General features: G+C 50.4%; 1 protein-coding gene across 1 annotated transcript in view; it reads right to left on the reverse strand.

The window, feature by feature from the left end:
* Positions 1-15,903: 15,903 nt before the first annotated feature.
* Cd6 (CD6 molecule) overlaps positions 15,904-19,583 on the reverse strand; it is a 37,357-nt gene continuing 33,677 nt past the window's right edge. The window contains 4 exon segments of the mRNA XM_032891634.1: positions 15,904-16,032; positions 16,035-16,316; positions 16,527-16,598; positions 19,431-19,526. Coding sequence (XP_032747525.1) covers positions 15,977-16,032; positions 16,035-16,316; positions 16,527-16,598; positions 19,431-19,526 — 506 coding nt within the window. The 3' untranslated portion in view covers positions 15,904-15,976.

Below are 19,583 nucleotides of genomic sequence, written 5' to 3' on the forward strand. Positions count from 1 at the left end.
ATGGATATGATAAATGTTGAGAAATGTGAGTTTTAAAACCTCCAGTCACTCCAGTAAAGACTCAGAGACCAGAGAGGAGGTGCGGGGTGAATGAAGATACCCAGAGAGCTTGTAGCACTGATGGTGCATTTGACTATTCTTAAAGTTAACCAAAGGCTATATGGCAAACTTAACCAACATTGTTCTTTTCTTGAGTTGGTATTCCTATGTAACCGAAGACAGCCTTAAACCCAGCACCCTGAGTCTTGGAATTACAGACATGCATCCCCCTGAACGGCTCTAAGATACTCTTAAACAACAGGAGTGCTGGAAAGGAATTTCCACTCCAGGCTACAGGGCTGGGGCTGAGGTGCAGGCAGTGGCTGGGAGCTTGTCTGGCACGCATGAGGCTCTGGACTCCATCGTCAGGACTGTGGTAGTCTAGGAGATGTTTGATTTAAGGATAAATCGCGAGGCAAGCTCCAAAGGAGAAATAGAACTAGATCTGTCAATTCTGTAAGCCACAAAGCAGTGTGAGCAGAAGCGTAAGGTGTCTGATAAGAAAGATCAATGGGAAAAGGGCCGGCATCTCGAATTCGCTTTAGTCCTCTTAACCTTTGCTGAGTGGTGATGGGCACCGCTATCCGTGCTGAGGACTCAAAACCATGCAAATACTTAAAAGATGAGAGCTCAGGGGCAGATAAAACATAAGCATTTTTCTAAAAGATTAAAAATAAGGGGTTGGGGATTTAGCTCAGTGGTAGAGCGCTTGCCTAGCAAGTGCAAGGCCCTGGGTTCGGTCCCCAGCTCCGAAAAAAAAGAAAAAAAAATAAGCACACATATCTATGCTTACTGGACATTTTTAATACATATATATATATACACACACACAATAACCAAAAATTTACTCACTGATAAAAATTATTTTTCCCTCTAAAATTACTTCACTTTTTTTTTAGAACGACAAGCAGTGTAGCACATTTTTAAAATTCCTTTAGTTAGTACCTCTAATATTTAATTTAAAGCCCTTGGGAAGCAGAGGCAGGACTCACACTGGAGGGGGGCAGAGAAGCTTCACAAGTCATCATCTGACCTCTCTTAGGTGCACCACGACCCATGCACGCTTACTACATCCATAAAATAAATAGCTAATAAATATAAAAATGACTTTCAATTTTTTCAGGATCGCATGTGTCTAAAGCTCTCGGTGCTCATGTTGTAGCATGCATAATTTTGAAGGGCTGAACACATTTGAGGGATTTTCGAGCAGGTGAGTTGTGGGTTATTGGCTTTGGGGAGGAACCTCTTATTTCTGTCCTTACAAATCTCTAATTTTTTTTTTTTTAGACAAGGTCTCAAGAACGCTGTTCTCAGAGTTGCCACACAACTAAGGATGGCTCACGCTCCACCCTCCTGCCTCCAGCAGCAGGGGGCTGGATTTAACAGGAACATCCCCCAGCATGGTCCATGAGGTGCTGGGAGGGCGCCAGGGCTTCAGGCATGCATGGCAGCATTCTACCTACTGAGCCTTACCCCTGCCCACTTACGTTTGCACTTAATTTTTAAATTTTACCATGACAGGTTCTGCGCCCGAAAATAAGGAGGGTGTTTTAGGAACTGATTGTATCACTTTAAAAAGCGCATTACATCTCATTAAATGCACAGATGCCTGGCAAACGACGCAGGGGAAAGTCGCACCGCGATGATTAAGACCCAGAGCCCTCATTTCATTCTTTTCAGTCTTAATTTTTTTTATGTAACAAGTAATAGTAGCTTGTATGTATGAGAGGTAAAAATTACTGTTATAGCCAGGTGTACTGGCACACGCTTTTAAACAGAGCACTCAGGAGGAAGAGACAAGCAGATCTCTGTGAGTTTGAAGCAAGCCTGGTCTACACAGCAAGTTTCAGGCCAGCCAGGACTACACAGTGAGACTCTGTCTTTAAAGATAAACATAAAACCTATGGAAGGTCATTGTATCCCCGAGGCCTGGTGTATCTTCCTTGAACCTCTACACACTTTCTCAGGTGAAGTGTCTCTAAATTATAAGCAATGATTCAAGTGTTCATTTGGGGGCCGGATTGCAACAAATGGTCACTGTTTAAGCTCTTGTTTCTAGACTTTGGATATTCTGCTGCAAACAAAAATAGAGCAAACAAAGAAACCATGTGGAACAAGTGGCTGACCTTGTAAGGTGGCTCCCACCCTGGGAAAGCTTTGGTAATTTGCTTTCTTTTTTGTACTTTAATCACACAAAATAGTACATATTTAAATATACATTGTAACCGAACAAAATCTGTTTACCTTTGATACAGAGAAATATAGACACAAAACTGAGTTTGTCATGTAATTATTTTTCCTTATGCTTTTTTTGTCTTTTGACTTTTTAAATTGTTTCTAAAAATAGAATATATTTTATTTTGACAACGTCATCTATGCAATACAGCAGGATATCTTGAGCTCATCCGTCCTCAGATCCCCCAGAGCCCCTCAGCATGTCACCCACACCCTCCCCTGTTCACATCCTGTTGGATGCTGCCTCATTTTCCTGGCTCGGTCTTAAGCAGATATCAGTAGCTGCGGGGAGCTCATGCATGCAACGGCCGCATCACGTCCAGAAGACATTGAGTCATAGCACATTGTCGTCTTCCTTCTCCGGCCTTACATCCTTTCCATCCTGGTTTGGCGATGGTCCCTGAATCTCCAGAGAGGGATTTGCTGCATGTCCCGCTTAGGGCTGAACTCCCAATACTGACTTAATCTCCACACTTTGACTCTTAGGAGTCTCTGCCTTGGCCGCTGCCCACTGCAGAGAGAAGTTTCTTGGGCCAGGGTTGAGGGCAGCACTAATCTATGCATGGAAACATTTAAGTGATCAAAAGGCAGGTTGACAGGGTGTCCATTTAGCAAGACAACGGTAGTAGGCTCTCCCTAGGATTGGCAGTTTCTAACAGTGAAGACACATCTACATACAGTTCCAACAAATGAAGGAGTTTGCCCAACAGAAATGAAGTCTCATATCCTACAGGCTAGAAGAGGGGGGTTGGGCCCTTTGAAGCTAGAGCTGCATGTGGCTTGTGAGTCTTCCAGAGTGATGGCTGGGAGTGCCACACAGATCCTCTGGAAGAACAGAAGGTGCTCAGAACCACCGAACAATCTCCCCTGGCCCTAACTGTCACTTAAGGTGGGCGCATTTTATTGCAGGGATTTTGTAATTTTTTTTAAGGTTTTCCCATGTGGGGGCCAACTACGTAATTAAGATGGTTCTAGAGCATGAAATGCAGCCGGGGAGTGGGGAGGGGCGGAGTGAAGCAGTCCACACAGGTTCTGTGCCCATGTTGGCCCGGGTGCTGTGTGTATGTGTGTGTGTGTGTGTGTGTGTGTGTGTGGAGAGAGAGAGAGAGAGAGAGAGAGAGAGAGAGAGAGAGAGAGAGAGAGAGAGCACAGATAGTGTGTGTGTGTGTGTGTGGAGAGAGAGAGAGAGAGAGAGAGAGAGAGAGAGAGAGAGAGAGAGAGAGTGTGTAGGGGGAGAGAGAGAGAGAAGTGAGAGAGAGAGAGAGAGAGAGAGAGAGAGAGAGAAGTGGTGTGTGTGTGTGTAGGGGGGGAGAGAGAGAGAGAGAGAGAGAGAGAGAGAGAGAGATAGATAGATATCGGTGGACACAATGCAATTTTCCTATTCATGCGTAGCCTACCTCAGTTTTAGCTTGACAGTGTGCTGGGTCTTCTCCAAGACATAGAATCTGGCCCCGTCTTTCACTCCTGACAGAACGTTTCATGGAGGCTGTGCCACCCCATTCAACCCATCTCGCCACCAAACTTTAGGATGTTTTCTGTTTTGTACCATTATCAGCACCTCCCCTCCCTAGCACCTGCCTCTCACAAACCTAAAAAGAAAGAAAGATAAAAAGGCTCAGTCAGGAGTGGATTAAGAGTTCCGGGGGACAGGGACTGAGGTGGTGGGACAGGGGCAGGTATCAGAGTTCTGTCCCCCTGCGTTTATTTTAAAAGGATGACGTAAGTTTTCTGTGTATCAGAATTCTATCCCACTGAGTTTATTTTGAGAGAATGATGTAAGTTTTATTTTAACATTTCAGTCTTGGAAATATGACATTGGACACGCGGTATGAGTCACATCCTGCTTCAGCAAGCCTTGGCGAGACCTTGCAGAAAACAGCTTTACAATGTGAGGGCCTGTGTACAACTTGCTGTCAGTCATTGCTGGAGATCAGGGACATGAGGCCCCCAGAAGCACCTCCTACCTTCCACATAGACAGAAAAAGAAAGACTGATGAACAGGTTCCAGTGATTCAAAATTCATTTTTTTAAGAATCCTAGATAAATTGGGTAGGGATAAGTGTTATTGCATGGGACTCGGGTACGGATTTTTATGGTACAACGGCAGAATTGATTTCTACCGGTGTCTGTGTAGCCATCAAATCCCACGGTATTGACTGGTCTTGTTGCCTGACTAATAGCTAAACCGGCAAAAGGGCATTGTTTGGACAACATATCCTCTGGGCTGTGTTTCAGCTCTCAGAACTCTAAGAAAGCAGTTTGTGCTCAGGTGTGCATGACCAGTGTCTCCCAGGAGAAGCCATCTTTTAAAATGACTCTAGAGAAGACAGGCCTCTTACTGAAGAAAGACCAGGGACTAATGGCTCCTCAGCGGGCAGTGGAGTTGGCTGTGGACATTTTGGAAAGGAGCTCTTCCCAGAACCTTCAGTGTGAGTGTTTGTGGCGGACAGATGAAAGTTGGTAGAAGTCCGTCTGCTCACTTACAACCACGATGCAGTGCCCCTGGATGCCTTTCATGGCCCCTTCCCAGGTTACAAACTTCCTGGACCTGTAGCAGCCTCAGGGAAGCCAGACACAGCAAACTAGAAGGGTGCTTACCCATGCCAGCACCACCCTGGTACAAGGACTGGCACATATATCTGTCACCCACTCCATGGTCAACTCAGGCAACTTAGTGAACGTCTGTCTCCAAAAACATAAAATTTAAAAACTTGAGGAAAGGCTGAACTTAGAGCTCAGTGACGGGGCATGTGTGGGGGCATGGGTTCACTCTCAGCATTGCAAGACAAATGGTCATCTATAGATTCATTGGCCTCTGGATTGCCAGTTTGAGGCCTTACAGAGGGAAAAGGCTATACTGTGGACTCATGTCTCAGCTATGGCCTGTGAGACTCTCTCAGCATCGGTGACTTTGTCTCCAAGGTTTGGCAAAGTCCTGGAATTGGCCAGCAACCCTTGGGCCTCAGCCACTCCTCTAGAGAGAGAGGAGAGGGTTATGTGTCCTTAGGTCAGTCCTTAGGACACTGCGTCTCTCCTGGTTGGGCATCTTGGTAATGGTTTCTGTTGATGCTGGGATCAAGTTGGGTCTAGTAGATCTGAAGCCCCTATGGCAGCTCCATCCCTCAGTCACTCCTGGAAGTGAGGGCTGGGCCACTGGGGTTGTGTACCAATGAGCACTCTCCTCATGAGTGCTTAAGATGTTCTCAAAGGTCCCTGTGTAGGTCCCCATCCCCCAAGGAAGCCTCTCAGACCTGAGTTACACTGCACCTACATACAGATCCAGATCCTGGGGAGGGGGGAGGTTGCTGAGATGGTGACGATAAAATTGTTGCAGACACATAAAGCTTTGCTCTTTGGTTTTTGCGTGGGTGCTGTCCTGGTGGAGGAACATCAGATGTCCTTGAATGGGTGTATTAGAGGGGTCCATTGTCTTGCCCCACCCTGGCGCCTGAGCGGGAAGAGAGGCTGACAGTAGTAAGAGAGGAAGTCTTAGACTCAGTCTGGGCTGGGTTTGAGTCTTCCTGGGGCTAAAAACTATGACTGCCACTGAGGGTTGTTCCATGAGCACATGAGGGATTGGAAGAATGGGGAGCCCTTGAACATGTGCAGGTGACATATTTGCAAAACTGTGAAGAATGTGGCAGCAGGGGCTGGAGAGATGGCTCAGCGGTTAAGAGCTCCGACTGTTCTGCCAGAGGTCCTGAGTTCAATTCCCAGCACCCACATGGTGGCTCACAACCATCTGTAATGAGATCTGGTGTGTCTGAAGACAGCTACAGTGCACTCCTATACATTAAATAAATAAATAAATCTTTAAAAAAAAAAAAAGAATGTGGCAGCAGAGGAGTGGCTCTCGTTCTGTATGAATGTGGTACAAAAACCATTTCTCAGTTGGCCATTTTCTCACTTTGTAGGCTGAGACAGGAAGGCCATGCGTTAGAGTTAGCCTGGCCCACATAGTGAGCGCTATCCTCCCCCACCTCCCCGTCTCTCTCTGCCTTTGCGACAGTAGCTTATGAGTCTCACTCTGCTCCTTTGAAGCCTCACTTCTAATTACTTTTAATTAGTTCATCTTGCTTGATTAAAAACGATGAACTTGGGGACCTTCCCGTTCAGATGTATTACTCACAGCTCTGGTGGGCCTGAGTGCCTATAGCCTGGAGAAGGACACCCAGGGGTGATGTCAGGGAACTTCAAATTAAGAAGGAGGCAGGAGGGGGACGGGGCGGGGGAGATGGTGACACTGGGTTCTTGTTTTAAATTGGGGCAGGAATGAAGGAAGGCAGTGACACTCATCTGTGACATTTGAAAAAGCTTTGTGGGACACAGATGTTCAGGTAGAAGGGTAGCCTATTTATAGAAACCCATGTCAAAGGAAGAAACAAGCCTGCTTCTTAAACAAAGAGAGACAATTAACCTAAGACCTTCCCTGGCTGCGCATACAGTGGGAGAGATACCTTGGAGGTCACTCGGGCCAGATGATGCTGGGCAGCCCCACGTGGAGGCTAGTCTAGTTCTCTCTCCCATCCCTTCCTTGTGGGTGATGAGGGTGCCTCGGGGCTGTGCGTGGACATTTTTCTGAGCAGTCCGTGGAGTAAGCTGGCTATTGGCTCACGCTCAGCTGTCACTGAGTTTGGTCATCAGTGTGCTTCTCTGCTCCGACGACCAGAATTAGCACCTTTGTGTCTCTGTTGGTCCTTGAAGAGCAGTGTCCTTACAGTGCAGTTAGGAAGGTGGTTGGCAGGCTGAAGGCCTTTCACCTGCACATGTGGGTGATCGGGCACAGCTACTGTGGAGCAGACCCTCAGCCTGCCTCACCTTCCCAGAGATTCTGCTGTGATGGGGGGAAATCTCCTAAGTCCAGACCGTGCACTAGTGATTCATAAAGATCTCTTTTCTTTCATTGATTAGTTAATTTATTTACTTTACCTACTGACCAAAGCTTACCTTCCCCTCTCATTTCCCAGTCCAACCCTCCACTCCCACCCATCCAAAAAAAGAAAACAATACGCCTTCGCAAAGCCACTCAGGGTGTTCAGACTGAGCAGAGACTGTCCCCACTACTGCTGCAAAGAGGCTTTGTTTGTTTGTGTTTGTGTTTGTTTTTGTTTTTAAAGATCTCTTGGTCTTGGGGGCAGCTGAGGACTTAGCACCCCATCTCATCTATCCAAAATAAGCAGAAAAAAAGAGACATAGTAGACATTCATAGAGCAATAGATTATTTTGTAAAAGACATTCCAACAGATGCTGGGGACAGGAACAGAAAGAAAACAAAGCCACCACGAAAACTCAGGCACTGCTTCTCGAAAGTCTATTGATCTTTTCTTCTTTTGAGACAGGGTCTCACAATGTAGCTCAGGCAGGCCTCCAACTCATGGTCTTCCTGCCTCAGCCTCCTGAGGGCTGGGGTTGTAGGTATGCACCACCACCACGCCCAGCAACAAGTCAGAACCAGAATGAAGAAAGTATCAAAATGTAATACATAGGATGGAAGGATTGGGTGAATGGAGGGCAGAGGGCAGGAGTCAGGCTTCTCACTCTTGGCATGAGGGAGGGATACAAACAGAAGGCCAGAATGACACATACCCACACTGTGCTGGATTATCATGGGGCATCAGTGCGCACCGATGATTGCCTTTATGGAGATACAGATGGAGACATGTGGGAGTGTTCGTGGATTTGTGCACACACCTAGCTGGTGGATGCACATGGATGTATATCAGTTGACATGGCTTAGGCAACTCCACCCCAGGAACTGTGGTGCCCCCAGCACCCAGACCTTGTTTTCTGTTCTTTGCTAGCAAAAGAAATCAGGCCTCCCTGGAGAAATGGTCAGTTCTAAAGCTGGAACATCTTTCGGTTGTTCTGTCATAGTAAAATACATGTAACATAAAACTTGCCATCCAATAGACAGGGCTTCATGCTGCAGCCCAGGCCTGCTGGGAGCACGGTATGAAGGTGTTTGCACCCATCGATCTCCAGAGAAACCAGGAATGTCAAGCACACAGGAAAGACCTGCTCTTCATTCAGAAAGCTGGGAATTGGAAGTGATCAATAGCCTGGTGACCTTTGCTATCTGTTGGGCCAGGCCATATCAAGCTTTCCCAACCAGGACCAGAGGTGGCTAATATCTCACAGGACCCCTACCCTGTCTGCATGGCTGAGACCAGGCCAGACCCTTAGGCTCCTAAGCTAGCACAGACAGGCTATCTCTAGGACCCATCTTCTTGGAAGAAATGGCGTTACCCTGAGTCGAGTTTCAGTGAAATTAGGCTTTCTTGTATCACACCAGGAAACATTTTTTCCAAATTATACTGGGCTTAAATATACTGGGAATAGATGCCTGATACCAGGCTATTTAGAAGTCTTGACCGAGGATGATGAGGTCAACCTGACTGAGTTTTCATTCTCAGCTCTTCAAGGTCTGCATCTCTGCCTGACATCTGTAGAGACCACTCACAGGCTGGCCTCAGACTTCTGTTTATCCTCCTGCCTCAGCTTCCCAAGTGCTGGCAGTACAACCAAATACAACAAGCCTGGTCAAAATTTAGCTTCTTAAAATATAAACTTTTTAAACACTTACTTATTTTGTGTTGGGGGCAGGCTTGTGTTGTGGTGCGTGTGTGGAGGTCAGAGAAAGTTAGAGCCACCATGAAGGCTCTGAAGATCCAATTCAGGTGGTCAGGCTTGGCAGCAAGCCCCTTTGCTCTCTGAGCCATCTTACCACCCAAGTGGTAAACCTTGCTAAGTGTGTCGCTCAGTGATACTAAATTTGCTGGCAATCACCTGCCGCCATCACCACCACTCATTTTCACAACTGCAGAACTGAAACCATAGTGTTAATCAGCTTCCCCCACCCATAGCTGCCCCTGGACCCTCTCTCTCTCTCTCTCTCTGTTGGTTATCTTAAGGTTCCCTAAGGCACTTACTCTTCCCTGTCTCATCCATTTCTCCTACAATGATGTCTTCCAGGTTCACGTAATTGTAGTATGTATTTGAATCCCCTTCCCTTTGAAAGCCAGAAGCATTTTGTAGGGCCTGAGCATCAAGCATTCACAAAACTGTCTGGAACACGTGTCGGGAATAACCCGAGTCTTTGTGCAGAAGCTCTGCTCGTGGAATAGAATCTCCACTGTGGGCTGTGAACAACAGCTGCTTCCTTCCAGAATATTTCAAGCAAGCAGGACTGGTAACCTTCAGCTTCACCGTGGAGAAAGCTGACAGAGCAGCTTCGGACAGGCACACAAGGTCAACAACTGTCATGGTGACTGACTGTGTGTGTCAGTCTAGGTTTTGGACCCAGACTCTTGGTGAAGGGGTTGGAGAAGAGATCAGACTGATTGCTATTGGCTTCTCCATTCTCAAGTGCTGGGTTACAGGCTTGTTCTGCCGTGCCTGGCTGCTACTCTTTTAACTGTGATAAATTCATGTTGCTTGTTGTAAGTAGTTCATAACAGGAAAGCGAGCCCAGGGTGTAGGGAAATTTTCCGTGCCATCTATGAACGTCTTAAAATAATTTTTTAAAAAAAGTTGTTTTAAAAGGAGATATGGCCTGAGGCAGATGGAGAGAAGGCTGCGCTGGCGGGCAGAAGGGAGCAGAGCTAGCTGGAGCCAGGACTCAGGGCAAACTTTGGAAGCTCCGTTTTCTTGGTTATGGTGTGTGTGGGAGGAAGATGGGGGCTGCCCCTTGTCTCCTGGAGCTGATGATTTTCCCCGCTTCCTCCCAGCTCCGCATCTAGTCCTGGGATATGTGCTAGCCCTGAGATGCACACCCTGAACTTCCAGGACCCCAGGAATGTGGGACTCAGAGGCCAGTTCTGCTGGAGTCAGGGCCACACCAAGGATGCTTAGAGGATGACTTTCCCAAGGACACCATTGCTGTCGTCTAGGTGCCTGGACTTCACATGGAACTGGTGCTAACAGCACATGCTGAGTGCTCCTGGGTTCTAGAACCCACAGCCATTGGACAGGACTCTAGTGGCAAAGCAATGCCCTCCGTGTTTGCTTGTCTATTTTCGAGGCAGGGTTTTCTGCCAACCAGGCTGGCCTTGAGCTCATTATATAGTTAAGTATGACCCTGAACCTGTCATCCTCCTGCCTCAGCCTCCTGAGTGTTGGGATAACTGGTGTGTTTCCTAAAAGCTAGAATATTTCTTTACAGACTCCAGCATGGATTCAGGGCGTAAAACTTGGCCCTGCTTGCATCCTGTTACTTGACCTGTAGAGATCACCTTTTTGTGCCTGTCTATGTCTTCCTAGCAAAGGAAACCACTAGTTGCATGGCTGCCTCTCTCAGGCTCCTCCGATAGGAAGCTGCCTTTCAGTCTTCGTATTTTGTCTTTCAAGAAACACATGTCATATGCTTTGTAAAACGTCAAAGATCCCATTGAAAATAAATTTATTTTTATGTTATTTTCTACAAAATGAGTTTAAGGAAAATCTAGTAAGAGGGCCAGAGGAACAAGCAGTTCACAGATAAAATCTTGAAGACGCTTGGGGAAAATGGGCCAAGGAAGTTCTTTGAATCAATGGTGTTCTGCCTTGTGTCCTTACCTCACTAGAGTGGTTGACAAAGGAACAAAGAGCTGACACTAAGAATGTCCTATACTGTGAGCAGGGAGGCCATCTCCGGGAGGGAAGCCGGGTGTGAGGCTCTCTCCCAGTTGCCCTAGGTGGCAGGGATGTGCTCTGAGGGGGGTGTGAGGCTAAACATGAACTTCAACTGTGGGTGTTAAAGGAGCCAGCTGTAACATCAGGCTTGGGGTCAGACAAGCAGAGAACGCTGAGCAGGGACAGGCAGTTCTCAGAAGCCCCCAGCAAAGTCACCCAGGGTCTTCACAGGGCAGGGCCTGGAGCCAGTGTCACTGCTATTATCCTTCCCAGAGAGTGCCCTCCTGCCAGAGCCTTTGCAGTTCCCACTAACAGGGCAACCTGGCTGCTATGGCTCTGCACTGACTGTAACCATGGTGGGTGCGTGTGGGTGCCCATGCAGGTGTGCCTGTGTGTGTGTGTGTGTGTGTGTGTGTGTGTGTGTGTGTGTGTGTACGTGTGTCTATGGCTGGCCCTAGGCCACAAGAAAGTTGGCTTGCTCTTGATCTTCATGCAGGGGACAGGCCTCTTTGTTGGAGGTCTATGTGTCTATAACTGATCCCTCCCTCCTACTGCTTCAAGCTGCAGAGAGCTGAGGAGGAATGAGGAACAAAGCAGGGAGCATAGCTTAGGAGTCAGGATTCTAGCCAGAGGTGGAACCACAGCTATGGGAGAGCAAAAGGTCATGTCCCAAAGGGGGTCATTGTGTTGTGACCAAGGATTAAGGATTAAGGGGCACTATGGTATGGGTATTTTAGGGTCTTGTTCTCAGAGGCACAGTGGGTATCATACTTGGAGGGCAGAGGAAGACCAAGGGGAAGGATGAAAACCAGGTGAGGGGGTAGAGGTCAGGGAGGGAGGGACAGAGGTCGGGGAAAGAATAGAGGTCAGGGGAGAGATGGAGGTCAGGAGAGGGATGGATCAGAGGAGGTTGGAGGTCACAGGAAGGGTGGAGCTCAGGAGAGGGATAGAGGCTGGGAAGGATGGAGGTCAGAGGAGGGATGGAGGTTGGGCAGAGATGGAATTGAGGGGAATGATTGCTGCACCCAGTCAGGGAGACAGCAGGGCTGGGCTGGACTTAGCTGGAGCTCCTTGACCTGAAGCCCAGCTATCTGGAGGTGCCTGCATGGCCGTGGAGGAACATGGTTCACGGGGCTCACTTTCCCACCTCTACTGTATGACACAGCACATGGAGAGCTGAGGGTGTGAGGGTGGACGCTGTGGAGACCGTCAGAGACGCAGGAGGTGTGCTCAGAAGCTGGTGACCTCTGGGAGGCAAACAAGATTAGGCAGAACCCTCTCCATCCTTGGACTTGGGGTGGCTGGGGTCGAGTGAGCCTGGATTGGGTGGGGGACATCCACCTGCATCCAGGATGACTTGGTTCTTCTGCGTCATCCATAAGTTTTACCCAAGAAGACCTACTCCTAAGCGCTCCTGGGACTCCAACCCACTTGGCCCCTCCAGCCACTCTTCCCACACATCTTTTATGCCATGGGCAATAGCTTACAGGCTGAATCAGGCCCCACAGTCCCACCTAGGTGATCTTGATCTACTTGGAAGGCTTTTCTGGGCTCCATAGTTCTCATGGAAGAAGTGAAAACCCTGAAGCCCAGGGCCAGGACTTGCCACGGCTGCGGGATGCACCTTGCCCCTGACATTCTTTCTCTTACTCTGTCCCCCTCCCCTAGCTGTTATTTTGGTCCTTCCTCCACAATGGTGCGGGGTGAGCCTCTTTTCATGTCAGGATGCCAGGCCCCCGCCACCCCGTAAACAGCTGAAGGATGTGGTAGGAGACAAACTTTCCACTGAGGTGACTTTGAACTGGTCCCTTCACACAGGGGCTCCCCTGCTCCTCCCTGCCGAGAAGACCCTACCCCATCTTGCCGGGCCAGAGGTCAATTCTCCAGGGGTTCCTGAGGACCAGCCACATCCCAGTGTCCCTGCCCACCTTGAGGACCCTCATGGGGGGTTGTCTTCATGAATCTGCAGAAGTTCCAACGCCACGGATGGAGAATGGAGTCGGTCAGGTGCACCCTGAAGGTTAGCTCTCTGGCCTGACAACCGGCCTACTAGAGAAGGAGCCTCCCAGCCATGTCTATTTGGGTTCTGGCTGGATAATCCTTCAGATTCCTCCTGGCCTGTCCCCCTCATCTCTACTCACGCCCCCTGCTCTCTCCCCCTCCATCCCCTGGAGACATCTCAAGGAACTCAGATTTGCATAAAGCCACGTGGGTCTAGCCTGGCACACACCAGCAGACACAGACGTCCTTTAGTGTAGACCTCACCACGCTCGGGAAGCCACTCCGAGTGTCAGCCAGGGCCCGCCCACACCACGTCAAGAGAATAGACCTGAGAGAAAGACCAGTTCCCAACCTCAGCTTCTTCTATTGATCAGTAGGACTGGCGCCCAGCAGTCAAGCTTCTGCTAGCAAAGGACCAGAGAGGGTGAGCGCTGGCCTGAGGCTGCACAGGGATTTACAGAACAGCACAGGGAGTAGAATCCAGGCTGTGGAGCAAAACACCTTCCCGGTGGCCCAGCATAGAAGGCTGCCCTGCCCTCTGCAGCTGCAACTCCTCCCCTAGGAATCCCCCCAGCAGTGGTGGGGAGTCTTGCCTGGGAGGTACCGCATCACAGACAACCACATCCTGGGACAGTTGCCCCAGGAGAGACTGTGGCTGATACAGCAGGGACCGAGGGGAAAGCGGGTCTGTAAACCAGGACCCCAGCTCTCAGAGGAAGGCTGGATTCTGCAAGTGGAGTCCGGCGATGGCTGGAGCAAGGCTTAAAGTCGACTGGGTATGGACACAATCCCGGTCAGGCATCGTGGCAACAGCATCTACTTCGGTCCTGTCTGGGGACGCCCTTGGGTAGCCAAGGGGCATATGCGGGTAGCCAGCTCCTGTGGCAGAGCCAGTCTGGCCCACAGGCCTGGGGTCAGCTGGGTGGCTTCTATTTGCAGCCCATCCTTTGGGAGGGCCTGGTTCCCCTTTCCCTGCCTTGGCCGGAGGGTTAGACCACAGTGGATGGCAGCCCTGACAGTTCTGCCCCCAGCTAGCATGGATCCCTGGCATAGTGCATGCAACTGGGCTCTTACCAGCAGTGTCCAGGGAAGGTGGTTGCTCTCAGGCCACTTGAGAGTATTTTATGGGGGTACTGGAGCACTGGGGTCATCTCCTAAGGCAGGTGGTGGGGTTGATGAAGCACGCCCAGTCCCCAGACCACCTCAGGATGCCATTTCTTATCTTTTGGGGAACAACTTTAAGGTGTATGTGTCCAGATGTCCCTCAGGACTGAACATGGGTGGCCAGAATGTAGATGTATTTGTGCATGGTGTCACATTCCTTATTCATATTGGAGCCTCCAGAACATTCCATGATGAGGACTTGGGCTCCTCTATACCTGAGGAAGTGTATGTTGTCACATGAGCACACACACACACACACACACAGAGAGAGAGAGAGAGAGAGAGAGAGAGAGAGAGAGAGAGAGAGAGAGAGAGAGAGAGAGAGAGAGAGAGAGAAAACTGAGTTTAAGGAACTGTCAAGATACACCTAGTTTTCACTCAGTAATCGTTTAATCTCTGGAACTCAGGACAGCTCTCTGTAGCCTGGCTGGGACCCTCCAGTTCTCTGAGGCTGTGGGGAGGACCCGTTTAAGGTCTTGCCGGCAATAACCACACTCACTTGGGTGAGTGTTCCTGTCAACCCAAGGGGATCTGTGGGGACTCGAAGCTGTCTGTGCCCTCTAGCCCTCCAGGACAGATCCCTGCATTCTTGTCCCAACTGGGCCGCCCATCTCCTGACTCAGGCAGGGCAGGGACCCTCTATAAAGCCCAAGGAATTAGAATACTGCTTAGTTATCCAGGGATAGAGAGAGGAGTCCAGCCGGTGCCTGTGGTGGACTCAGAGACCTCTGGTTGGCAGGACTGGCCTTGGCCTGACTCTGGAAGGAAGCATGTGTTTGTCTTGGTTACTCTTAGCTGACAGTGCCCAGGGAGGCCATGCCCATGCAAAGCCCCGGGTTGTATTGTGGCTGAGTGATATTGGCAGCCTCTGGCCTCAGGCCTGTATTTCAGCAGCGGGTGAGCTGCTCAGTCCCTCAGCAGCTTCCTGAGACTTGGGATCAAAGCACATGACATGGAGTGAGATATGGCCTCAGGGTTACCCAGCATGGCCCTCTACCACCACCAAGAAGTGGCCAGACTCTGTTCGTTCAACCCGGCACTCACACCATTGGCCCTGCTTTCTGTTCCAGGCTCCTGCAGGTTAATCAATGGGTGGAGGATGAGGGGCTGGGAGAATGCCCACCCTTCCATCTCTGCCAGGGGCCTCAGCCTCTGAGAAGTTTATGGGTGGTAGCAGGAGAGCAGAGGGAGGGGTCACCCAGGAGCCTTGGGGAACCAGGCTAGGCTGCTCCGATGTCATCGTAGTCTTCCTCCTCATCATCAGTGGAGTCTGCTTGGAGGTCAGGCGGTCCTGTGGGGGACAAGAGAATCAGTAGGGGGCACAGTGGCTACCCCTGCCACCATGCCAGGAGACAGAGTGAGAGTGAGCAGACCTGTGTCCATCTCCGACCCCAGCTCCTGAGGCACCGTCTGAAACCGTCCTTTCCTTCTGTTTACTGCTGCCTCCAGCCAGAGCCTGGTCTAGTACAGAGCTGAGGGTCCCAGGCTGGTGCGCAGTGGATGAGTGCATGCTGGCAGCCTGACCACTACTGATACCTCCCCTATGTGGCCAGCGAGCAGCCTCTGCTTGAATGCCTCCATTGACGGTAAGCTCACTTCCTCTTACAGAAACTTCCGAATATTTCTCCATCCTACCCACATCCTCTATGTCCCCCACCTCACCACCCGGCTACCTGGACATTCAAACTGTTCCACTGGAGGATGCTGGGGTGGCGGCTGGAAGTTCTGGTACCACTCTCCGGACGAGGTACTGGAGCTGTCATCGACCGAGGCCCCTGCTGAAGACACGAGCTAGTTACTCTCTGCCAGGAGCCAGGCTGTGTGCAAACTACCAGATCCAGAAGCCTGGAAGACTCAGGAGAGCCAAGCCTGAAACTGGACGAATGAGGAAATGAAGGCCCAGAGAGGGGAGGAGACTTGTCCGAGGTCACATAGCCAGCAGCTCAGGGTTTGAATCTGTGCCTCTTCTGGGTAGGTTGGACCAGGGTTGGGAGCATGGAAGGACACACAGTTACCTGAAAACACTGCCTGAGAGCCAGCCAGTTCCAAGTTGGGGGGCTGCTCTGTGAGGGGACTCTTCTCGGAAAACACCTGGGAGTTCCATGGAGGTGGCTTGCTGCTGGGATCATTGCAGTAACCCTCCCCAGAGGATGTGCTGGAGTCACTGTTGTTCCTCGTGTGGTACTGAGAGCCCAGAGAGGTGGCATTCGCCACACAGGGTCTGGGGTCAGCAGCTGGGATGTTAGAAACGTGCAACTCTTCAAGTCCTGGGTCAGGAAAAGGGAAGAAAAGCAAGGAGGCAAAAGAGCTTTAACTAGGCTCCCAACGGAACTTACTACGTGTGGGAGTGTTTAGGCCGAGACACTAGTTGAGGGAAGTTGCTGCTAATGCATCCTAAGGTGAGCTTAGCCACTGAGCCTGGAGGCAAGGTTGACACCCTGCTTCCCTTCTCCATGACCTCCCCCCCCTGGACTCACCTTCCTCCAAGGGTGGCATCCGGAACCTGTTCTGTTGGGCTTCTTCCTCTGTGACCCGGTGCCTCTGGGAATCTGTAGGAAGCAGGGTGGGGTGGAGGGATACAGGCTCCGTCTCCTGTACCAGGAGCCTGGAGGAGGGACACCCCTGACTTGGACAGGGGTCACCTTTCATCTAGATTCTAGGGTATCTCAGGTCTACCAGGAACCAGTGTGGAGACAGGTGATTTCTGGCTAGAAGCCGGCTGTCCTGTACCCCAACTCCTGCCGTGTCTCAGATGCTCCCCATAAGAGTGTTACCTACTCTGCCTTTATGTCCTGGTTGCTGCAGAAATGGACTGTTATTTACCCTGGGATGCACTTCTTAGGATTAAGGAGAAGCCACAAGGCCTGGAATATTGGATCCTGTGTCGTTTTAAGGCTCAGGCTCAGGCTTACATTGAGTCTTAAGAATGTGGGGTCAGCTCTTTGAATCCTGACAGTGATTTTTGAGTTCCAATGTCATTACATTTGGGACACAATATTGCCCCTTTTACACCTGGGCTCAGATGTCCCACAGTATCTGAGTCACCAAACACCCACCCATAGGCCAGGGGAGGTGGAGCCTCCATATCCCAGAGTGCCCGCGTCAGCCGGGGTGGAGATATAGGCCACTGCCTAGCCCTCAGCCTCCTGGGTGGAGTCTCCCTGTCCCGGCCCTCTTACAGCCAGCAAGCTTGTGCTCTGCGTGGAGGGATGGAAGTGAAGGCTGTCCTTGCTCTGCTGTGTGGATGCGGCAAGGACTCGTTCTGCATCATGCAGATAAAGGCAAGATCCTAGGAGTTCACGGTGGCATCAAAGGAATTTGGGGTCCCCACAACTTTCAGGACTCTGGTATTTGGAGGGTCCTGACACACATGATAGAGCTCTGCTCCTAACTTGATGGTACAGTAGGTGTACGTGGGTTTAAGACATGCTCCAAGTAGATCCACAGAGGTGCAGGGCTCTGGCCTAGTTTGACCTCCCAGCATTGCCAGGCCCCTGATGCAAGTGCCATCTTCCCTGGCCCTGTTCCCAGAAGGCAAAACTAGACAAACTGACTAGGAGGTGTGAGCCTGCAGGGCCATGGAGGGAGCTGTGCAGGCCAGAGTGAGACATGGCTCGGTGATGATGAATGTGTAAGGATTTGCCTGAATTGTGTCTCACCTGGACCTTGGCATTTGCACAGTCTCAGGCATCTAGGCCTGGTGATGTTTCTGAGGCCTTACCCAGCCAAAGACAGCACAGGAGACACTCCTGTGAATAGACATGCCTCCAGGGTCAAAGGGTACATGGAAAGTTTTGCTTTAGGACCATTCAGAGGAGCATCAAGGAAGTCATGTAAAAGCCCTGTGGGCACCAGCAGATGCCCTCCTGCAGGTCCCAAACCTCTGAGGCCAGCCCAGCACTCACTGTAGAAGGTGGTCAGGGCCACAGGCGGCTGGGAGCTGAAGTCATAATGCTCATAGTCGGATTCAGAACTGGTGTCCGAGTCCTCGGGGACCCGGGGCTTGATGAACAACATAGGAGCTGGGGAGAGAACAGAGGGTTGAGAGACAGAGCACAACCCAGAGATGGGCAGAAGGCTAAGGGGAAGGGCCAAGAGCCAGTAGCAGGGACAGGGAGCAGAGTAGCAAATGACCAATTTTGTTTCAAAAAATGCAATGAGATTGAACTCAAACTCTTTGGAGGCAAATTATGTATCCTAAAGAGGAGTCCCCCCCCCCGTGTGTGTGTGTGTGTGTGTGTGTGTGTGTGTGTGTGTGTGTGTGTGTGTGTTGTGTGTGTGTTTTAGATAAGGGCCTCACTGTGTATCCTTGGCTGGCTAGACCTTTCTATGCCAATAGAATTGGTCTTGAATGCATAGAGATCTGCCTGCCTCTGCCTCTGCCTCCTGCCTCTGCCTCTGCCTCTGCCTCTGCCTCTGCCTCTGCCTCTGCCTCTGCCTCTGCCTCCTGCCCCTGCCTCTGCCTCTGCCCCTGCCTCTGCCTCCTGCCTCCTGCCTCCTGCCTCCTGCCTCTGCCTCTGCCTCTGCCTCTGCCTCTGCCTCTGGCACCCAGGATTAAAGCCATGTGCTATGGTCACCATGCCCTGCATCACGTTTCCACAGGTTCTCTTACTGGGACCTAGAGCTTGCTGAACAGACTGGACTGCCTCGCCAGGAGCTGCAAGCATCTGTTCATCTCAGCCTCTCCTGCACTAGGATTATAGCTTCGTGCTACCATGCTCGACTTTTGCATGGATACTGGGGATTGAATTCAGCTCCTCATGTTTGCAAGGCTAGCACTTTAACCAACTGAACTATCTCTCCAGCCCTAATTCTTTTATTCAGAGAAAATGAAAAAATTAAAAGTTTTTTTTTTTTTAAAATAGGGTCTCATGTAGTTCATATTAGCCTCGAACTCAAGATAACCCTGAACTCTACCTCCAAAGTTCTGGCATTACAGGAGTGCCACGTCATGTCTGGGTTACGTGGTGTTGGACATTGGACCCCAAGGCCTGTATGTATTAAGTACTCTACCAACATAGCCACACCCCCAGCCCTTGTTCTGGGAAGGATCTGTTGGGCATCTGGTTGGCAAGCATCGTGAAAAGTGACATCACAAATCTACTAGCCAGTGAGCAAAGCCAACCTTTCCTCTGAGAACCAACATCTCGAACTCTCGGATTGCATTTGCCCAGAACTCAAGAGCCCAGAGGTGGCACAAAACTGAGCAGAAGGTCACTTGTGTGCTAAGCCAAAGGCTGAGAATTGCTCAAGGCAACACAGTCTGTCACAGTCTGGCCTGGGCTCCCCTTTCTTGCTGTCATTTCAGCCTCAGCAGTGGTGACCTTCCAGAGTATACCCTCCCTGTTCTCCCCCTGCCTTCCCCGTGAGTGACCTCCTACCTTCTTTGGCAATGGTGATAGGGACAGGATGGTAGTTGTTGATCCCTGCTGGATTGGCAGTGGACAGTTGCTGGTGGTTCACTGAAGTAGGGAGGGCTGAGGGAGGGAGGCAGAGAGCCTGTGTACCATTTTTACTGTTTCTGTCTCCCAGCC

The sequence above is a fragment of the Rattus rattus genome, chromosome 2 (assembly GCF_011064425.1).
Source record: "Rattus rattus isolate New Zealand chromosome 2, Rrattus_CSIRO_v1, whole genome shotgun sequence".
Taxonomy (NCBI): domain Eukaryota; kingdom Metazoa; phylum Chordata; class Mammalia; order Rodentia; family Muridae; genus Rattus; species Rattus rattus.